Source organism: the organism of the source record quoted next, unplaced genomic scaffold, assembly GCF_019419815.1.
Source record: "Pyrus x bretschneideri cultivar Hongxiangsu unplaced genomic scaffold, Pyrus_bretschneideri_v1 Contig37, whole genome shotgun sequence".
NCBI lineage: Eukaryota > Viridiplantae > Streptophyta > Magnoliopsida > Rosales > Rosaceae > Pyrus > Pyrus x bretschneideri.
The window spans coordinates 3,912,285-3,933,109 of record NW_025999690.1 but is presented as its reverse complement, the minus strand read 5'-3'; the positions used below and the strand labels follow the sequence as shown (position 1 = coordinate 3,933,109).

At 37.8% G+C, this 20,825-nt stretch overlaps 2 protein-coding genes and 1 pseudogene across 4 annotated transcripts; 1 reads left to right on the top strand and 2 right to left on the bottom strand.

The window, feature by feature from the left end:
• Window positions 1-2,768: 2,768 nt before the first annotated feature.
• LOC103966846 (F-box/kelch-repeat protein At1g51550) lies at window positions 2,769-6,041 on the top strand. The gene is made up of 2 exons (XM_009380063.2): window positions 2,769-3,483; window positions 4,905-6,041. The coding sequence occupies exons 1-2, from the start codon at window positions 3,051-3,053 to the stop codon at window positions 5,873-5,875; spliced, it is 1,404 nt and encodes a 467-aa protein (XP_009378338.2). The 5' UTR covers window positions 2,769-3,050; the 3' UTR covers window positions 5,876-6,041.
• A 5,643-nt stretch (window positions 6,042-11,684) lies between these two features.
• LOC125480908 lies at window positions 11,685-12,923 on the bottom strand (annotated as a pseudogene).
• A 262-nt stretch (window positions 12,924-13,185) lies between these two features.
• LOC125468019 (23 kDa jasmonate-induced protein-like) lies at window positions 13,186-14,816 on the bottom strand. Of its 3 annotated transcripts, none has more exons than XM_048563908.1 (3): window positions 14,671-14,816; window positions 13,902-14,486; window positions 13,186-13,718 (listed from the first exon to the last, which is right to left on the bottom strand). In XM_048563908.1, the coding sequence occupies exons 2-3, from the start codon at window positions 14,364-14,366 to the stop codon at window positions 13,533-13,535; spliced, it is 651 nt and encodes a 216-aa protein (XP_048419865.1). In that variant the 5' UTR covers window positions 14,367-14,486; window positions 14,671-14,816; the 3' UTR covers window positions 13,186-13,532. The 3 variants fall into 3 exon arrangements, with proteins under 3 accessions (XP_048419865.1, XP_048419864.1, XP_048419866.1); XM_048563907.1 differs by having other exon boundaries at window positions 13,902-14,489; window positions 14,671-14,815; XM_048563909.1 differs by having other exon boundaries at window positions 13,902-14,455; window positions 14,671-14,808.
• Between the last annotated feature and the right edge of the window lie 6,009 nt (window positions 14,817-20,825).

The window sequence follows — 20,825 nt, the reverse complement described above, 5'->3', positions numbered from 1 at the left end:
CTCCTTTCTCTCCTTCCCTTTTCATCACAGCCACACACGTGGCATGCTCCATTTTTTTTGGAGCATTCTAGATTATAGGAAAATTACCAAAGTGTCTCTAGCTTTAAACGTTAATAACGCTTTTGTTATAACTCTGTTTCACGAATGGTTTGCGCCTACTCGTTCGTGAGTTCAAGCCTTATTCAAAATATAAATTGTGACCTAAAAAGGTCTACGGATTTTAAATAGTTAATTCCAAACTTTAAACCTCGTAAGCAGTTTAATTTAAAATTGAACTCAAATAAGTTAATATAAATTCCCGAAAAATAATATAAACTCTCAATACCATGAATACGTATATTATAATAATTTCTGTAACAAAACTCTACAGTTTTCCCAATTCTATCTTTGGGACCGTACATCGATTTAATTGCGATTTTCTTCACATATTCATATATTTAAATTTTCAGGGCATTACAAAGCAAGCCGTGCAAATGCCGATGCAGAAATGAACGCAGAAGAAGCCGAATTTGCAAACTCACTTATGCAGTATCAGCACCATGTTGAATCTAGCCATCGTCGTTTTGTCATGGGGTGTTCATTTGTGCAATGTGAAATAGAAGAGTGTCATAACCGGATGATGAAAGATTATTTCATCGAATGTTCGAGGTATTCTTTCCATGATTTTCGAAGGCGGTTTTAGATGAGGAGAGAGCTTTTTGAAAGCATCCTGAATGCAGTTGTCCATCATGGCCACTATTTTGCAAGGAAGATAGATGTTGTAGGCCGACAAAGCCTATCACCTCATTAAAAGCTAACATCTGCATTTCAGATGCTAGCTAATGGGTGCTCTGCAGACTCAACTGACGAGTATTTCCGACTTGCAGAGAGTACTGCTATTGAGGATTTAAAGCGCTTCTGTAAGGCAATTGAAGCCATTTATGAAGCCACCTTTGCTAATAGAAACCTGAAGCGCTTTTTATTTTGGTTTGTACCGATGGCACCATCTTCGCTAATAAAAACCCATTCAAAACATAAAGCAATATCTTCCTCAAAGGTCCAATTACAACCTCTAACATGCTTTTTTGCCATCTTGAAAAATTTGGAAATGAGAAGAAATGGTAGAAAGAAAAAATTGAAAGAATTGTACGAGAAAAGTGAGTTTTGTGTGGATGTTTGAACAAATATATAGGTATTTATAGAGTGTTTGGGTGAATTTTGAGTTAAATAATTTTTTTTTAATTATTTTAGCCGTTTGATTTAAATTTGGGCCATTAGATCTTTTTTTTTTACCATTAGATTTGATTATATTTGATCTGAACCGTTGGATTCAATAAATATATAAATATAAAACAAAAAAAATTCCAACGGTCCAATTAAACTGGCTGTTTGATTAGAAAAATAGCCGTTGGGCTACAGTGGCGTCTGACATGCGGGGGGACACGCCATGTGGGTGGGCTCCCGTTGGGATCCAACCTGGCGCGTGCAACGTGTTGGGTGAGTAGGGGTGGGGAGTCTGGGCTTCACATCCCACTTTTCACTCTCATTCGTGGGCCCCACTTCAATTTATGGCCTAAAAACGGGCCGGTATTTGGCCCCCTTTTGAGTTTGAGGTTTTAGGTTTGGTTTAGGACTTAGGTTAGGTTGGATTTTTTGTGTTTGGTGGGGGAGGGAGGGGGAGGGGAAATTTGGGTTTTAGCCCATAGTTGGAGGAGGCCTAAGACATTAGACTTTTCTCATCTCATCTTGTCAATAATGTGGATAATCTCACTTTGAAGACTTTATTAATGAAAATAGATAATCTAGATATGCCGTGGGTTTACCAACTTCATCTTGTAGGAGCTTTTCATTAGTCTATTCAATGCCTCTGAAAGAATCCAAATTTCAAATCCAAAGGTTCAAACTTTGCCACCTCTTTGATCAGGGAATCAGATTGCTCCACGTCATGACACAAGCTTAACGTCGGGACAACGTTCATGTAGCATCAAATTTCATGAGCTCCTGGCTTGTGCCTAGCACTAGGAGATGCACAATTTATAACTTCACATACTTTCAATGGTCCTAGAGGGTTTAAAGTCCCTCTTGCATTCTTGATTTGCCTACAAAAGGAATAAATCATCCCACATTCAACGTCACATAGTTGGATGTCAAAAAACTAAATAAGGCTGCACGTGTAGTGAGAGAAATTTTGGTAAGATTGTCAAATTCGGGTATCTGTCGCACCAGATGGCCTATCGTGAAGTTGGTTGAGATTAAAATACAAGATTTCATTATTTTTGTGAAACCTGTCACAAAGTTTTTCTCATATGTAGGAGAGCATGTTCTCCACATGTATTTACCAATCTTACCATTGTAGATGAAGATATGAAACTATTTGACTATTAAGATGGTATGTAAAAATTACATCCTTTCATATATTAAGACATTCAAATTTGAAAGCCACTTCTTTTAACGCTAAAAAGAAAAATATTACTAAATTGATAGCTAGTCGACTACTCGTACCGGCATCACATAGATAGGCGTAGTGTGTTTGATATCGATCATATTTGTGTTACCATGATCATTTTAATTAGTCTCTGCTTACAAGACTTAGGTGCTTATGCTTTGAGTTTCGGTCCCTTGGCTGACTGTCCGTACAGATAAAGGACAGAGAGGGAGAGTGTGGAGAGAAGAAATAAGAAGGAGACTTGGATTGGGATATCTTTTGTCTCATAACCAATAACTTAATAGTTTCTGGATAATTCAAAGTTAACCCACCAAAACAACACTAGAAAAAAATACTCATAATTTTTCATAAAACAATACAAAAAACAGAGGGGCACTACAATCCAACTGACTCTCTGTCTCTCTCTCTTTTCCCAAACAGAAATTTACCATCTTCTTCCAAACCAACAATGAAAAGGAAGGAAAAAATAAAAAACAGAAAACATTTACCTTCCCTTTTCCCAATTGCCATGAACAATCAGAGCAAATCAAACCAACCCAATTTTGTATCCCACTGAAATTCCCACTTTCCCAACAATCACAGCCATAAAATCCCACCAACCCACAAAAGCTTCAAGCTTTCATCAATGGCAGAAACCAGCAGCACTAGCAGAAGCAGCAGCAGCAGCTTCCGCTACTCCTTTAATGGCTCACCAATTTCTAACATAGCCCAAGACCACCTCTTCACAATCCTGCTGCTCCTTCCTGTGGATTCAATTCTTTGCTTTGCCATGACCTGCAAAAAGTTCAGAGATTTGGCAGCATCTGACAGTCTGTGGGAGTCCATATGCAGGAGGGACTGGGGACCCAAATCAGTGGAGGCCCTCAAAGCTTCAAACTTTGGCCATCAGCAGCTGCCATGGATGAGGCTCTACAAGCAAGTATCTAGGGTTGACTCTGTGTATTGCCATAAATTTTCTGACCCGGATGGGGAATTGGGGTTCCCCAGTCCCAGGGCTTCTCATTCCCTCAATTTTGTGTCTGGTTGCTTGGTGTTGTTTGGTGGTGGATGTGAGGGAGGTCAGTCAGTTATTCTTGCTTAAGATAATCCCACCTATAATTTTGTTTTGCTTGTCATATATTCTTTTTATTACAAGCGGTACTACTACAATAGCTAGACTAAGGGGAGAGGAGGGTTTGAACGCGATACGTAGTTGGTTGAAGAGGAAGATCCCATCCACGGGGCAGTCTAGCACTTGCACAAGACCTCGTCCTGTTCTTGGTTTTGATGATTTGTTATCAATTTTGTTGTTTTAATTAATTATACTGCATGTTTTACTGAACTTTTTGATCTATTGGCTAGATGAAGCTACTGCTCATGCATTGTTGAAATTAATATAGAATTAGTCATGAAGTGCATATATTAATAGCTAGTTTATGTGCCAAGTTGGGATTGGAGTCTGCTGTTTTTCATGCCTTCTGGTACTTGTTCCATGTCAATTCTACTGGCTCTCTTAGGTTTTGGAGGCTTGCTGAACTTGCAAAAGTGAGTTGAGATTTTGTGACCTTTGATCGACGAGATGCATAATTTTTTTTCGTTTAGGATCACCATGGTAATAGTGCTGAAGAGTTTGCATCTTATAACTGATTTTCTAGCTGTGAAATGCATGAAGAAATAAGCTTTTTAGAAGTCTGGCCAACCCGAAACTGAACAGATACTGAAGGTGATTTCTTAAGAAAAACAAATTTTTTTTGGATTTTTTTTTGTTGTTAGCAGATCTTGGTTTGAACCGAGTACATGGTGTAACTTGGAAGCGCATATTTTCTTAATCATTGAGGTTAAAGTAGCACTAGTGTTAATGGCAAGGTTCTAATGATTCCGACATATGCATAAATCTAGCATTTCGCTTAATCTATAGATGATGAAAGTGTTGCTACTTGTATCATGTAGACCACCCCAAAGCTGTTGCTTGGATTGGTCCTTGAATCTGCCTGCCTGCCTGCCAGGAAACCTATATGTTTGCAGGACTGCAGAGTATTAAAAGAACATTCTGAAAAAAATTACTCATGTTTTCGTTTCTGATATTCTGAAAGTTTAATCTAATAGGGATCTAAAACCCCATTCAAGTGCCTCTCTTTTGTAGATTGCCTGTTTCTAACTTGTAAGCTCCCTTTCTATAACTGAACCATGTCTAAACTGTATTCTACTTCAAATATTTTCATGGTCGCTAAGTAAGAGAGTCAGCCTTACCTTCCCCTGGAAAATTCAGGTCACGATAGATTCTTGGATGTGTACCGGTTGATGCCCTTGCTAGGGGTTCGAATTACTGCAGATATTTAGCAATTAAATATATGAAAATTGTATTCTCTAGACAACAACCCGCTATCTTAAATGAATTATCCTCTGAGTTTGTTCCTTGTTGGGGCATGCTTGTGTTTCTTTGTATTGTACTTCAAATTTAATTATCTGATTATTCTGTTTCTGTTGTATGTTATTTTAGGACGCCATCTAGACGACACATGGGTGGCGTACATTGGTAATGATTTTCGGAGAATGTTGAAGTGGCAGAAGATAAATTCTGGCATTCCAAGTGGTAGATTTGGGCATTCTTCTGTTGTAATTGATGATTTTCTTGTTATGTTTGGAGGAATAAACGACAATGGGGGCCGTCACAATGATACATGGGTGGGGCAAGTAGAATGCCATGAGAGTCTTGGTGTCACACTCTCATGGAAGCTGCTTGTTGTGGGATCTGACGCACCTTCCCAGCGAGGGGCTCATGCTGCGTGTTGCATTGATGGCAGAAAGATGGTTATCCATGGAGGAATTGGGCTTTATGGTGTGAGATTGTGTGACACATGGGTGTTGGAACTCTCAGAAAATTTTCAGTTTGGAACTTGGTATGAAATCAGGACTCATCCATGTCCCCCAGCTCGTTCGGGACACACACTGACCTGCATCGGAGGAGCACAAACGGTTTTATTTGGTGGGAGAGGATTAGGTTACGATGTGCTTAATGATGTCTGGTTCTTGGACATTTGTGAAGGTAATCCGAAATGGGTACAGGTACACTATGAGCTACAAAATATTCCAGGAGGAGTCTCTCTTCCGCGAGTTGGTCACTCAGCCACGCTCATGTTAGGCGGCCATCTGCTGATCTGTGGGGGAGAGGATTCGTACAGACACCGTAAAAATGACTTCTGGGTTTTAGACATAAATGCAGTTCCATTCATTACAATGCAGCAGCCAACTCCACTGAACTCTGTACACTTATTGGCAAAAATGTTGAAGAGGTTCAAGGCAAATGGTTATGAGCCCAAATGCCGGTCATTCCATGGAGCCTGCACAGATAACTCAGGGCGGTACTTGTTTGTGTTTGGCGGAATGGTGGATGGGTTGCTTCAGCCGGGTGCCCCTGCTGGGTTGAGGTTTGACGGCGAACTCCTGCTTGTGGAGCTTGTGCTGAGGTGAAAGTGTTTTCATGGATGCCAGTGCATTGCTCCATGTCTTTTACATAGTAGCTCATTACTTGCTGTGTACATCTCTTAAGAATTGAGATTATGTTTTGTTCAAGGAAAAAGGATAAAGAACTGAGATTATCTGACTAAATGGCTTTTATCCAACATCTTTTCTTCCAGCATCTCTTATGAATTCCCTTTTTTTTTATTTATTATTAATTTCTCATTTAAAAGGGTGTACCTTGTACGTAGCGGAGTGATTTTTCAGTGAGACCGTCCACCTAAATGTTTCAATTCACTAATGTTATAATTGTCCCCCACATATGTTACATGTGAGAATTGATAACCTTGTGTGGCTGTGTGAGATATATACTAAAAATAGTGTAGTTTGGTATGGTTTACGATTTTACTTCGGTTACGAAATCATAGTTTAGCAACGCATCTCGACGGTAAACCTTTTCGATATGATAAAAGAATTTTAATGAAAGAACTTGAATTAAATTTTAGATTTTTTTCATTAGCACCCCACAATATGTTGAATTCACCTTTTATTAAAATTTAATATTAAATGACTACATACCTAATATGTAATGACAATTTCGACCTTATAAGGTTTTAAAAAAATTAAAAATCCAAATTACTTTTCACATGATCCCAAGTTTATTTATCTTCTTCAACTCTTGAAACCACTCTTATCCTCCATTGTAGAATTAATGAAACTACAAACATGTTAATTGAAAAAATTATTCTTGACAAAGAAACGTGAAATCAACGTTTCGGAAACTTTACATGAGGTAAGACTTCATATTTTCATTGTTTTAGTGATTTCAACGACATCGGCATGGATATAACTGCGTTATGAATGATATCCATTAAAAACAAATATGATTGATGATGAGAATCACACACCTAATAAACCTTAGCCACATTAGATCACAAAGATCCCTTGATTTTAAAAGCAGCGTAACAACCTAATCTCTTCCTCTAATTCAATGATTCAATAACTAAATCCATTCCCATGATTCGATCAAAGGAAAAGAAGAGGAATCATCATCATCATCAACCCTAATATTTATTTAATCCCCATTACCCAGTGCCACTGCTCCTACTCTATATAAAGCTCTACACTTCTATAGCTGCTATATTTTTTTTTGGATTTTTATCTTCCTCATCTTCCTCATCCACTGTTGCGAAAATCATCTTCCTCAACTACTGGTACAGAATACCCACAGCCTTCCACCTCTTTCCATGGAAGGGATAGAGAAACATGAAGGGATAAACACATGCAAATAATCAAACAATTGTTGGCACCACTCCAATAGAAAAATTAAAAATATTTCGAAATCACACCAGCTTCAGCTTTACACCGAAGGTACTTTTGGATGACCTTATGTATTTGTACTTAAAATTTGAAGAGTGTGGGGTGTACATAGAAAATGTAAGTTATATGGTGAGAGTGGGGTGTGAGGGTATTATAGGAAAGTAAACGTGGTGTATTAAGATAAGTTTAAATTAAAAAAGTAAATATGTGGTGCATTAAGTATGTAGGGTGTATTCAACAATATGTGGGGTTGCAATATAATAAGCCTAAATTTTACCCTATGTGTTCAAGTGCGTTTTCATTTTAAAAATTGATTTTCACTCCTTTCAATTTCTCACAACCCTATTTATTTATAGTCATTGAATTAAATAAAACAAACTGAATCAATGGCTATGACTAAATAGAAGTGTGTATGAAGCTAAAAATGGTGCAAAAGTCACTTTCCTTTCGTTTTTCTAAAACATCAGCAATAATAGCCAGCAGCGCACAAAAAACCATAGTAAAATACGTAGAGATTCTTGGATGTCACTAGTTGTATCAACCATGTGTCAAACTTCGCGTCAATAATTACATGACTCATGAAGAGATTCAACACCATACTAAAATTCCTTGCGACAGACACTCCTGTTTCTGCTAATGATCATTCACGTGGAACTCAAGTTAATATAAAAGGTTACATAACGTGGAACAACAATGAGAAATACAGTAATAGTCTCTGTCCACAAGATTGCCTGTAAGTAGGTGACTTTTCTATTTACTGCAACAGGGAAGAACATTTCTAATCCCAAAACTTAATGAATGATTGGCTACGAGACGGCGAACGGTTAGACTGACAGAAAACAATTGCTCCAAGGAATCAACATGAAGGAACCTATCACGAGTTCAGTTTTAATTTCGTTCTCCACAACTCTCCGATGACCTTTGGTTGGGGATTATCTGGTCCTTTGTCTCGCTGTCCGGATGTAAAATACAGCCACCCATTCCACAAACCAACTAGCGTGGTTTTAACCCGAATTGGAAGTTTCCCAAGAACTGACCACTTCTGCAATTATCGAAAATCAGAAATAAGAGTAGAAACAACATTAGAACCCAACCCCTTAGGACATAAGGAGTGCAGGGCTAATAGGTGTCACTACAAATAAGAAAAATTGCCAAGATTTCTATAACAAAAGAAACTTATGATCCGTTATCCGCTATAGATCGTTTGTAGAAACAAAGCGCCTGCATTTATATCAATTGCTGCATACAATTTACCATCCTATTTGCAAAAGTTGAGCAACTAAAAGAAAAGAGAAGAGGTAGTTGAACACATTCTAGTCCTATAACCCTCCATACCAACAATGATTGCCTTGCCGTTTGCGTGGCTTTTTGTTCAGTTGTGTACATGTAAAACAATCAAGCATATATAGTCAGTGTTGTATGAATATAACGAGCAGAACGGAAATACCAGTTACTCAAGTTGAACTGGAATATTTCACCAACCAAAGTCATTTTCTTAGTCACAGGGTACTTCTCAGGTGTGCCTTCAACAATAACAATAAAGCTGTTGACAACAGCACAAGCGAATTCAATATGGGAACCTGGCTTAAGCATAGGAGGTAACACTTTCCACTTCATCACTTCATTTCGTTCCTTATATAAGAGGACAAGTCCAGATTTATCCTTTGGTTGATAGAATTTTCGTTCCTTGTTTGGGTATGGCTCTCTGAAGCTTCTTGTAAGTGATTGAGTGGTTCCTTCGTAAATGCATGGTTCTAATTGGGTGAGTACTATAGGTGTTAGCGTGTGTGTATTAAAAGCCTCAAAGATCCATCGTATTTCCTTTTGCATCTGTACAAATGATAATACATAGAGAACACTGGTGAATTTTAGTTAATGGGATACGCCATAGATAAAGCAAGATTGGCAAATAAAAGGTCACATTGGAGCTCATGCACCCTTGCCTAAACTAGACAAAGCAGCGGGAGGGTTGGGGGAAGGTCTTAAATTCAAAAAATATAATGTCAGAAAGGACTACCCAAGGCTCCACAAATATGATAGAAAGTCATTATTCCACTAGTTTTCATGTTTCACTTGCATTTACCATTTACCACTCCAGGAGAGCCAAATTTTGATGCATCGGTATCTAGTAACAACAAACCCTTTCTCTTCCCCCTCTATCTAAAGACCCATTGACAACAAAATCTTGGAGAAGTTACTTCATAAGAACTCTTCAGGTCTGACAGAAATCATGTACTTCTATCATCAACCTTGAGTTTTGAAGTTCGGTCATAAAACATTTTAAGCAGGGATTGTGCATGATTGTTTTCATGTTATTGCCCTAGACACCATGGCGATCATCCTCGTTGTTAACCCTAGACAAAATCTGGAACTGACAAGTCCCAGAGTAAATATGGACCTGCTAAATGACCAAGAGAACTTGTACTAACAGAATGCCCAGAGCTTTCAGTTATGAAATTATGGTTATTGGTATAAAAGGTCACAAATTATGATTGAATCTTTATGTGATCAATTTTCAAGGCCAATGATACAAAAATGCAGCAAGAATAAGACAGAACAGACCTATGAGGTCCTCCCCGGGGAATAGGAATTTCAGACCTCGATTCCTTTTCTAATACTTTCCCATCTTTTACAGCAAGACTCCAATGATCCACTTCAAGGTGTATACCAGTTCTCCCCTCTACCACCCATTACATGTAGGCTACCTCTCCAAAGTTGAGTTGCTGGAGCATACCTAAAAAATACCAAGTTAAAAACCATTCAATCTAAGCATGAGCTACAGAAGAAAAATTATGTATGAGTTACTTTTGAACAACAAAGACCTGGTAATGCAAATTTTAAACCGAGAAAGTTTCCCGTTTGCCAGTAGAAACCATATGTGGGCACTCAGGCGAGCACACAAATAAATGTGTTGTGTGTGTGTGACTCCGAGCTACCAGTTCTTCTAATTACATTTAGTTAATAATAGTTATACAAGAATAAGGCAGTGTTTAAACAGAAAAGGCAAAAACAAACCTAGGAACTGGTAGAGGAGGCATGTTCTGCCACTGCTTTGTCTCACTATCAAGCACAAACGTATGAGCTCTAGGCCCTCTGCACTGTGGCCCATACCGGCCTGTAACAATGTATATGTGCCATTTCTTTTTTATGTCACCACGCAGTTTGCAGTCTAAAAAGGCACACTTCCTCACAAATGATACAACTCTTAAGATCAAATTCACACGAAAAATCCTAAACCAGCACGAAAAAGCTTCAACAAAACAACCAACACAAAGAAAAAAAATCCCATATCAACAGCAGCAGCCGTGCCGATGTGTGCTTCGCGGAGGGCCTAGCCATCTCATATCATATGGGATCAGAGAGAGAGAGAGAGAGAGAGTCACCACCAACGGAGGAGCGATGGAGCTGCTGCACGTACCGACACTATTTAGTGACTATTGCAGTGAGGCTCGAGGTACTTTTGCAATTATTGGTTTTCAGCCGGGGTTAGAGAAAATTTACTTATTTTTTTCTAGGATTTTATAGTGAAACAATGTAAATTATCATGCGGTGTTTTGCGCTTGTGGTTAAACTATTTTTCTGGGTTTCAGGTTCAAACTGTTAACGGCGCAATTCCTCTTCAGCGTCCCTTTGCCTCATGCTGATGTTTACATTTTTGTTTCTATACAACATATCATAAAAAGTATTCGACTTAGCCACACAATTGGTCAATCTTGATTAGACTTTGAACTCGCCTCAAATTGATGTTTTTTCTTCGTTAAGAAATACACCAACTTCAAATTATTTTATTTTTTTCGGCAAACAATAAGATAATTACATTACATTCATCTACATTACAGGGAGAAAATTTCAAACACAAGACCTCGGATGCATGAACAAATACTTTTAACCAACTAACTGAGCTAAAGTTCACTTGCAACCTCAAATCGATGTTCACAAAGTATATTTATGCACGAATACCTTATTCAAGAACCTCGACCGTGTAAATTATGAACGAAAAGAACCATTGCTATCACGAAGAATAACACCACTCCCCTGCAGAGAACCATCCTTCCAAGCACCATCGGCATTCACTTCAGCAAATTTCCGCCACTGCTCACTCCTGACAAGTGACGAGACAACCGCAACAAGGTCCAGATTCCTTGTAAACAGCCAGACACCTCAGCGAGCCTTCCAAGTTTCCCAAACGCAGAAACATATGACACCAAATGCACCAACTCAGACATCTTCTAAGAGAGTACTCCCTCAACTACTGCAAAAACAGCACTGTCAGTTGTGATGATCGACGTACATCCATTCCATGTGTCCCCTTGGGACGAACGAGTTCTACACAAGTGATCATAAATTTCATTCCAAGTTGCTCCATTGTCAAAGTGGTTAGTTCCGCGAACCTGCGTACAGACCTGCACAGACGTACACATTGTAAAGGAATGATGATGAGCATGAGATAACCGCGCTCATACCTGATAAATCATTGTGAGAAGACTCAATCTCTACAAGTTTATCCAGCAAACACAAATAGAAGATTCTTTATCTGTATAGCAGCTCTATCCAAAACGAGTTATGGGTGCCTCAGCCATACTTTCCCATTTTAATTCTGGTCCAGGCAAATCAGCAAAGGTTGCTGATGAAACTCTCCCAGGAGCAGTATCGTTTTTGTAATTGATGCTCCCCTATAGGTAACATAAACAATGGTCAATATTCAGAGCTGAACAAGGATCGATTAGAACTTTAATTGTTATTAAATTCACACATCTTCTCCTTGCTTTTCCTACATTTTTATGTGGAACCCGAAAAGCATTCCATTTCTTATGAACCGAATAAATCCGCAACAATGGGAGTGAATAAACCCGTCGAAATCCAAATCATAGTTTACAATTACCATCAACGAGCTTCAAATCAACCAACTCTCACATCCAGAAACTAAAGCACCAATTCCTTTGCAGAACACTTACTACCAATCTAAACAATTCCGGTATGAAAACATTCGTACAAACCAAGCAGCACCACTGCCAACGAGCTTCAACGAGCAACTAATTAAACTAAAAAGGCACACTTCCTCACAAATGACACAACACTAAGATCAAATTCACCCGAAAAATCCTAAACCAGCACGAAAAACTTCAACAAAACAACCAAACAAACAAAAAAAAAAAAAAATCCCGCATTTCACCACAATCCAAACAAAATCCTGATGAGAATTCACATAAAAAATGAAGAATTCAACAACTAGAAAGCAAAACCAATACCTTGGTGGGGGGTTTCTTGGCTAGTCTTTTTGGGGGATATGTTTTGAGATATCGACAGGAGGAGCCCAATTGTCGGCAATGTCGTTATAAGAATGTATGAAGCGAGGAGAGGAAGACCAGAGGAAATCGGCAATCAGAGCAATCCCCAGCTGCCCAACGCATATCAACAGCAGCAGCCGAGCTGATGTGTGCTTCGCGGAGGGCCTAGCCATCTCATATCAATGGAACCTGAGACAGAAAGAGTCACCGCCAACGGAGGAGGTGGGAGGTGCTGCACGTACCGGCACTGATTAGTAATTGTTGCAGTGAGGCTGGAGCTACTTTTGCAATTATTGGTTTTCTCCGGGGTCAGAGAAAATTTACTTATTTTTCTTGGATTTTGAGGTGAAACAACGTAAATTATCAAGTGGTGTTCGCTTGGGGTTAGAGTATTTTTCTTTACCCTGCTGAGTTTCAGGTTCAAACTATAAATGACGCAATTTCTCTTCATTGTCCTTCTGCCTCATATCAATGTTTATATTTTTCTTTCTATACAACATATTATAAAAGTATTCGGCTTAACCACACAATGATCAATCTTAGTCAGGCATTGAACTAACCTCAAATTGATGTTTTTTTTTTTTCCTTTAAGAAAAGCACCAACTTCAAATTATTTCATATTTTTCGGCAAACAATAAGATAATTACATTACATTCATCTAAATTACGGAAGGAGAATTTCGAGCACAGAACCTCAATGCATGGAAAAATGCTCTTAACCAACAAAGCTAAAATTCACTTGCAACCTCAAATCAATGTTCACAAAGTATATTAATGCACGAATATCTTATTGAAGAAGTTTACATTAGGTAGCCTCGACCAGTGTAAATTATGAACGAAAAGAACCATTGCTATCACGAATAATAACACCACTCCCCCGCAGAACCATCCTTCCAAGCACCATCGGCATTCACTTCAGCAAATTTCCGCCACTGCCCTGCTCCTGACAAGCGACAAGACAACCGCAACGAGGTCCAGATTCCTTGTAAGCAGCCAGACACCTGCCTAGCTAGCCTTCCAAGTTTCCAAAACGCAGAAACATATGACACCAAATGTATCAACTCAGACATCTTCCAAAGTGAGTGTTCCCTCAACTACTGCAAAAACAGCACTGTCAGTTGTGATGATTGACGTACATCCATTCCATGTATCCTCTTGGGACGAGCGAGTTATGCACAAGTGATCGTAGATTTCACTCCAATTTGCTCCATTGTCAAAGTGGCTAGTTCTGCGAACCTGCGTACAGACCTGCCCACACATACGCATTGTACAGGAATGAGGATAAGCATGAGATAACCACGCTCATACCTGATAAATCATTGTGAGAAGACTCAATCTCTACAAGTTTATTCATTGTAAGTAAATATGCCATGAGATATATCAAATGCGTTCAATTTCAAATATGTACATACAGATAAAATCACTACTTACCGTGTTGTCCCATTTAACCCTGTCCGCCGGGTTGCTCCAAGACAGCATATAGTCGCAGTTTGTACCATCGGCGTTCTTGCCGCGATACACAACAGCGGAAGTAGAGCCATAACCATAACTGGGGTTTTTGACGGTCAGAAACGCAGCCCACTGGCCATTTCCAATCAGTGGTGGGTACTCTACGTCGAGGCCAATCCAATCTTTCTGACCAACACATCTAACGGTGTCTCCTGTTGCATTGTAAATAAGGACGAGATTGGCGAGTTTTGTACCGGATTCGTCCTTCAAATGCTCGACGTGTGCTCGTGCCTTCACGTAGTCCTTTCCCCTGGCTTTTTGCATATCCATTGCCGCGCGTGCCCTTTCGATTCTTGTTATTTCCCCAGACTCAGATCTATACTCTGGCATACCCTCCAAAGTTGCGGTTGTGATGGGGTTGCCAAACACGTCTCTTCCCATCTCCATCTCTCTCTCTCTCTCACTCTCTCTCTCTCTCTCTCTCTCTCTCTCTCTCTCTCTCACCTCAAATTAGCATCTCAATTCCCCCATCTGAGCTGAAAGGCGTTCCGAGGACATAAATCACAACTACTGGAAAAGGACTTATCAATTCAAATACTTTAATTAAGGAATTCCAATCAAGGTATATATCCAACAGCAATTCTTTGGAAATTGAAACTGAAAGTTAAACTTAATCCTAAATCAAATTATAACACCAACAGACATGAATTGAAATTGGAAATTAAACTAAACCCTAACTCTGCCGTCATACCTATCTAGTTAAGCCTTCAATCTCGACAGTCGGTGCCGCTGTCAGCAGGATCATGGTTGCAGACGAGGGTTAGATTGTTGGGAGATTTGGCATTGAACTCTCTGTGGGCTGAAAGAAAGTCCTAACTAATCAGCAACTAATAAAACCGTTGACCACGTACATTTGCTCTATTGGTGCTTATATTTAAGGCATATTTGTTGATTTACCTACCGAATTTGTATAAAGTTGACAATTTTTCTTTTGAACTTTAATTTTGTTCGATTATCCCCTGAATTTTTATAATTAATCAATTTCCCTATCGAACTTTGGTTTTAGCCGATTACCCCCCTATAAATAGCCAAATCTCCCCTTGATGCTAGATTTTAAAAAGTTTCGTCTAATTTTCCATCCATTTTGATCACGTAGACAACACATGACAACTGTATGAGGGTAAAAAGAATGAAAAATTGGATGGATGGAAATTGACTGAAAATTTTAAAATCTAACATTAGGGGGAATTGGCTATTTATAAAATTTTAGGGAGGTAACCTGCCAAAGTTCAAGTTCACGGGGGGAAATTGGCTAATTACAAAAGTTTAGGTGGTAATTGGCTAAAATTAAAGTTCAGAGAGGAAAATTAGCAACTCTATACAAGTTCGAGAGGCAAACCGAAAAATACCTCTATAGTAAAACAATCACATATAATTCATGTGTGTATATTTATTCGCATCAGATTAGATCAATGTTGATTGATGTCTGAATTTATTTATAATAATATTAATGAATTCAGTAACTATTTGAATAATTAGATCGGATTAGATTTTTATCAAATTTAATTTAAGACATGAAAAAGATTAAAATTATTACAGTCCTAATTTAGTTAGAAATATGATTGTGTAAATCTTAGGAATCCTTATTGGGATTCTGAAATTGGTAACAGGTGGAATATCATATATATATATATATATATATATATATAAATTATAATCCACTGGACTGACTAGTCAAGGCCGCTAGTCACCTAAGAAAGATTTGCTAGTCGATAAATCTGAGATTCAAATACTAATTTCAATGCCCAAAAAACTATCCTAGTCAGTAAGGCTATAGATCGTTGCAAGTTATTAATGTGTCAATTGAGCATGACAGTGAGCACATACCATTTAAATGTTCAACAAATATATGTACCATGTATGTGTATGTGGAATGTGTGACACAATAAACATAACTTGAACACACGATATTTTTGGCTGGAAAACCCACCTCTGGGTTAAAAAAACCAGGGACTCTCCTTTGAGTCCAATCCACTAGTGTAAACAAAGGTTCATACAAAGACCACACAAGCTCAATTCCTAGATCCCTATCTATGGAGCAGCTTTACTACCTTTGTGTAGCCTTGCCTTACACGAGATAGACTCCTACGGTCTTCACGAAGTGGCAACTCCTCTTAAGCTCATCACCTTGTGGCACCGAGACCAACACGATCAATTATATGATATGATTTTATGATATGCACATGAAATCTGGATTCAAATGACCAGTCAGATTCTCTAGTCAAATAGTTGAAGGAAGAATCTAACTTGAATCCAAAGGCTTGGTCTAAAAACGAATTTAAAGCTTAAAACCAGACCAAGACATAAATGTAAAACCTTAAAACAATGCAACCCGGCAATGCCTCAAGATCCTCATGACTGGACAGCACTGGACATTGGATTTTGATCCAACGGCTACAATTATTATCACTTTAGTGAGACCCTTCTGTTTGTAGCCATAATCCAACGGTCCATGTTGTCTGGCCAGGAGGATCCCGAGGCATTGCCTCGAAGAGGATCCAATTCCAATTGTGAGAACCCCTATTTTTTTTAAAAATAAATATATACTATTATTTTCTAGTTTTGACTTAGGGTTTCCACGTGATATACTATAACTAGTATTTCAAATGTACTTATACTTAGCCAATAAGTTTATAGTCTATTTACGTATATATTGATCATACCAAAGTTTGATTACATGTTGTTGACTCAGCATTTTAGCTTAGCATGAGGTGCTAGTAGGAGGAAGAATGGTGGAGCTGTCTCTAGCTAGGTGGTGGCATTCTCATCTATTTATTTTTTAAGGTTAAGGTGGCATTATTTAGAGCTCCCAAGTGCTCCACGAATACTCTATTGCTGCTGACTAGTTATAGCTAGTAGCAGGAGCTATATTCCATTAACTAGGATTAGATATCTTCGAACCAATCTTACTTTACTTGCCACCACATCCACCAATGAGATGCTTTTAAATTGTTGATTTCTACTACTATAAATAGGAGCCTCGCTCCATTTTTTTTTGGAAGGAGAGGCGGTATGCAGCATGTGGGCTTTCGTAGGAGAGAAAGATAGAGATAGCATGCAATGCATGCATTACGTAGAGATTGGTGTGTGTGTGTGTGTGTGTGTGTGTGTGTGTGTGTGTGTGTATCTATACACACATACATATGTTGTGTGTGTATATATTTATATATATGTAAAAGAAGAGAGAGAGAGAGAGAGAGAGAGAGAGAGAGAGAGAGAGAGAGAGAGAGAGAGAGAGAGAGAGAGAGAGAAGACAAATAGAAGGAAGAGATTAAGAAATCAAATAGAATCAGAGAGAAGGGTGCTGAAATATTCATATTTATCTTGCTGCTTAGGATGTCAGCTTGCACCAGGGAATTGATCACAATGGTGGTGCACTCTTGTAATAGAGAGTTGGTGCAATGCTTTGGAGTCCAGGTAGGGGAAATAAGGCAAATCTATACGGAAATTGATTTTATTAAATTTTGTGTAGTGATAATATTCTTGATCATTTTTGTTGATTAATGTGGTTGAATATTAATTGGCTAATTGCTTCAGTTAAGTGTTTACTTGTTATTGGTTATGGAATTATTGCTAAAATGTTATTCGTTGAGAATATACTATGATACATGTGGAAGATAAATTGATATTATTTGTACATCATTCATGTTGAAGTGGTGGGAATTTCAGTTCAGATTGGAAGTATGGAAATGAGGGTAATTGGAAAAGATCTTTTGTGTAGTTGATCTATTCATTGTGAAACCAGTTCCAGGTGAGCCCGATGTGCACAATAGAATAAGATATCGACAGGAATTGTTGATGTGGGTGATTTGGGCTGGAGATCAATGAATTAGATAAGATGACTAGCAAAAAGGAGTTTATGAACTTGGGATCTCATATGGGGGTTAGTTTCAATAATATTACATTCGAACCACCTCTGCAGGAGTAAAATGCATGGTATGGGACGTGCAGGTTCGCGTGTTTTATTTTATAAATTAACGGGGGTAACTGAAGAGGTTGCATGGCATTTATGTATCGTTATAATTGCTGTTTTGATATTTGGCTATATGATTTCATGACACTTAATTTGATATTGTCAATTTACTATGGTAAGGTTATGTCCCTACTGAGCTGTTGAAGTTCACCCCTTTATTGTTATGTAGGTTTACGAACTAGACATTCAAGAGGGTAGGCAAGATGAGATCAGATTAAATTGGAGTAGAGAAAGTTTATTCATTTATTTACCGTAGGTTGTAAAGAATTCTTGATTTGTTTAAGAATCATGAATTATTTTAATAAGAGGAGTTTAGTTTCCAACCCGTGTCAAGTTCCTTTTATTTATTTAGTTTTTAACTCACGTTTCGGATTCGGGTTCGAGTTTTTATTACCGACTCTGAGTCAGGGGCGTGATACTAATATACAATGATTGGGTGTTTAATACATGAGGAATGTTTGGCAATTAGGGTTACATAAATGGAGAAGATGCAAGGTTAAAGCCTTTAAGGCAACTCTCTTTCTCTCTCTCTCTAAAAACTGAGTTCTAAATCCCTAAGAACAATCTGAAACCCTAGAAGTAAATATACTCAAGGAAATCGAATTTACCATTCTGAAAGTATTTGAAAGAAACTACCTAAAGTAGGTTCAAGAGTAATGGCTTAATAATGATTAAAGGGGGCACTATTGGGATCGAAAATGAACATTGGGTCCAACCACAACCCAATTCTCTCAAATAAGCTCACTTCTTAGTGGGCATTTAATTTTAACTAACACATTTTGGACAGTAACCGCCCAGTATATGAAAAGTACTTTTGACGTGGCGGTTTTGGGTGGCAAATCCACCAGTCCACACTGGAAGAGTTATTTTGCATGAAAAAGCACTTTTTAGTGGCAAAATCCATAGATTTGAAGGAAACAAGGATCGATTACCAAGTAGAGACTCATCTTCTACCAACAATCACATTAGCCACATGGCAGAAAAGGAATATATCAAGCCTGAGAGCTTAATTCGCAAGGAAGAAAACTCCTATAAAGGTAACAGGAGAATAAGAAGAAAGGACATTCAACTCAACACTTAGAAAGACTTCTTAAAAGCTCTGTCACATCCTCACAGTCCTTTTGTAGTTCAGACATTAGATTTATAATTTTAGCTTTGCTACTTTCCCTTTGTAGTATCGATTTCCTTACTTTCACTTTCCTTTCTCAAGTTTGTACACTATGAGTGCAACGAGTTTACCTGCCAAGCAGGAAGCAGCTAACCTTGCCCGAATAGGTTGAAACTTTGTTCTAATACTTGTATTTGTTGATTACTTTTCTAGCTATTGTCTTTTCATACAATATATTGTTGCTTTCACTAACACTATGAATTCTTGCAAGCTTTTACCTTTAATATCTTTTTGATATTCACATCCCTTTACTTTTTGTCTTATTCTTTCCATTAACAATAATGAATTAATTGGCACCATTGTTGGGTATAACAATGTTTTGACATTCAACATAAATCAAAAGTCCATGTTTTCAAGGCATAGAAGAACTTATTATCGATCTAACCCTTTCCTTAACAACCTTTTAATCAAGAGGTTCAGTTAATTTGTAGCGCAAGTAAATGACGCATAAACACTTAAATCAATTTACAGTCTGTTGGTCACAATCAACAGTTGCACTTGACACTCAAGTAACTTTGCAAGAGAGCCTAAGAGCCTAACAAAGGCTTTACTAAGGCACCTTTCAAAATTAACACGAGAGTTCACCATTCATGCAAGGAGAGTTGTGCGAGGATCTTATACACCGAATACGTACCAATTGTGAGTAAAGACCAAAGCAAAATCATATCGTATAATAGACTGCTCCACTATAAAAATCAACCCTTTTAATTTGAATGAACACTTTATTTTGGAGCTAGTGTTTTGCATTATGGTTAATCGCCTATGAGAATTCTGGCAACGGGTTAGGAAGTGGGAATTGCACAGAGTTGGGATGTGCATAAGGAAGAAGCAAGGTCAAGAATGTATTAATAAAAAATTACATATCACCCTCCTTTTGAGTGAGAAATAAACTTTAGAATTTAAGTTAAAATCAGATTAGCTCAAACATAACACCTGCATTCTTTTCTTGGGAATGAGTTTGTTCTTTCACTTGTAAATAACGTATCGTTGTCATAGAATATTCATAATCAGAATTGTTCAATTCTTTTGCTTCTAATACAAATTTTGTGAGTTCAGCGGCCTAAAATAGTCTTAACATATACTTTTAAGATATCGTCTTTGACAGAGATTTAAAAATCATATGCATAAAATGGTCTTAAGATATAGTCTTTGAATAATCTAGGAACTAGGAATATTCATGAATCTGTTCTACGTTTACCAAATAAATTAAGACCTTCGCATTGTTTTCTTTTTCGCATAAAAATAATCTTAAGATACAGTCTTTGAATAATCAAGGTTCCGTTGTCTTGCCAATGTTTTTTACAACCTTAACATATAAGAGTTGCTATGCCTCTCTCTTTCTTATATATTTGCTTAGAAAACACTTTTATTAGAAGCACACCGAAAAACATTTTATAAAAATGTAAGTACTTCGTACAAACAAATTAGACGTGCTTATTAGGAAAATTTTAAATTGCTTTCACCTCATTAACACTTTTTAAATTTTCTCTGTCAAATATAGTAAAACTGTATATTAATTACTTGAATTCACTGCTAGATAGACCCTACATAGAAAAAGACTTTGGCAATTTTATTTTATTTCTCCTATTGCTAGGCAGTCAGATCCAATAATAAAATATGCTGTCATGCATATGCCCTTGTACTTTTTTTTTTTTTTTTTTTTTTGTAAGTAAGAAATTAAATTAAACACGAAACCCCTTGACCT

Coding starts and splice junctions, on each gene's coding strand:
- LOC103966846 (XM_009380063.2), top strand. CDS start 3,051: ATGGCAGAAACCAGCAGCACTAGCAGAAGCAGCAGCAGCAGCTTCCGC. Junction 3,484..4,904: donor TGGTGGTGGATGTGAGGGAG/GTCAGTCAGTTA, acceptor ATGTTATTTTAG/GACGCCATCTAGACGACACA.
- LOC125468019 (XM_048563908.1), bottom strand. CDS start 14,366: ATGGAGATGGGAAGAGACGTGTTTGGCAACCCCATCACAACCGCAACT. Junction 13,719..13,901: donor GGGTTAAATGGGACAACACG/GTAAGTAGTGAT, acceptor ATGTGTGGGCAG/GTCTGTACGCAGGTTCGCAG.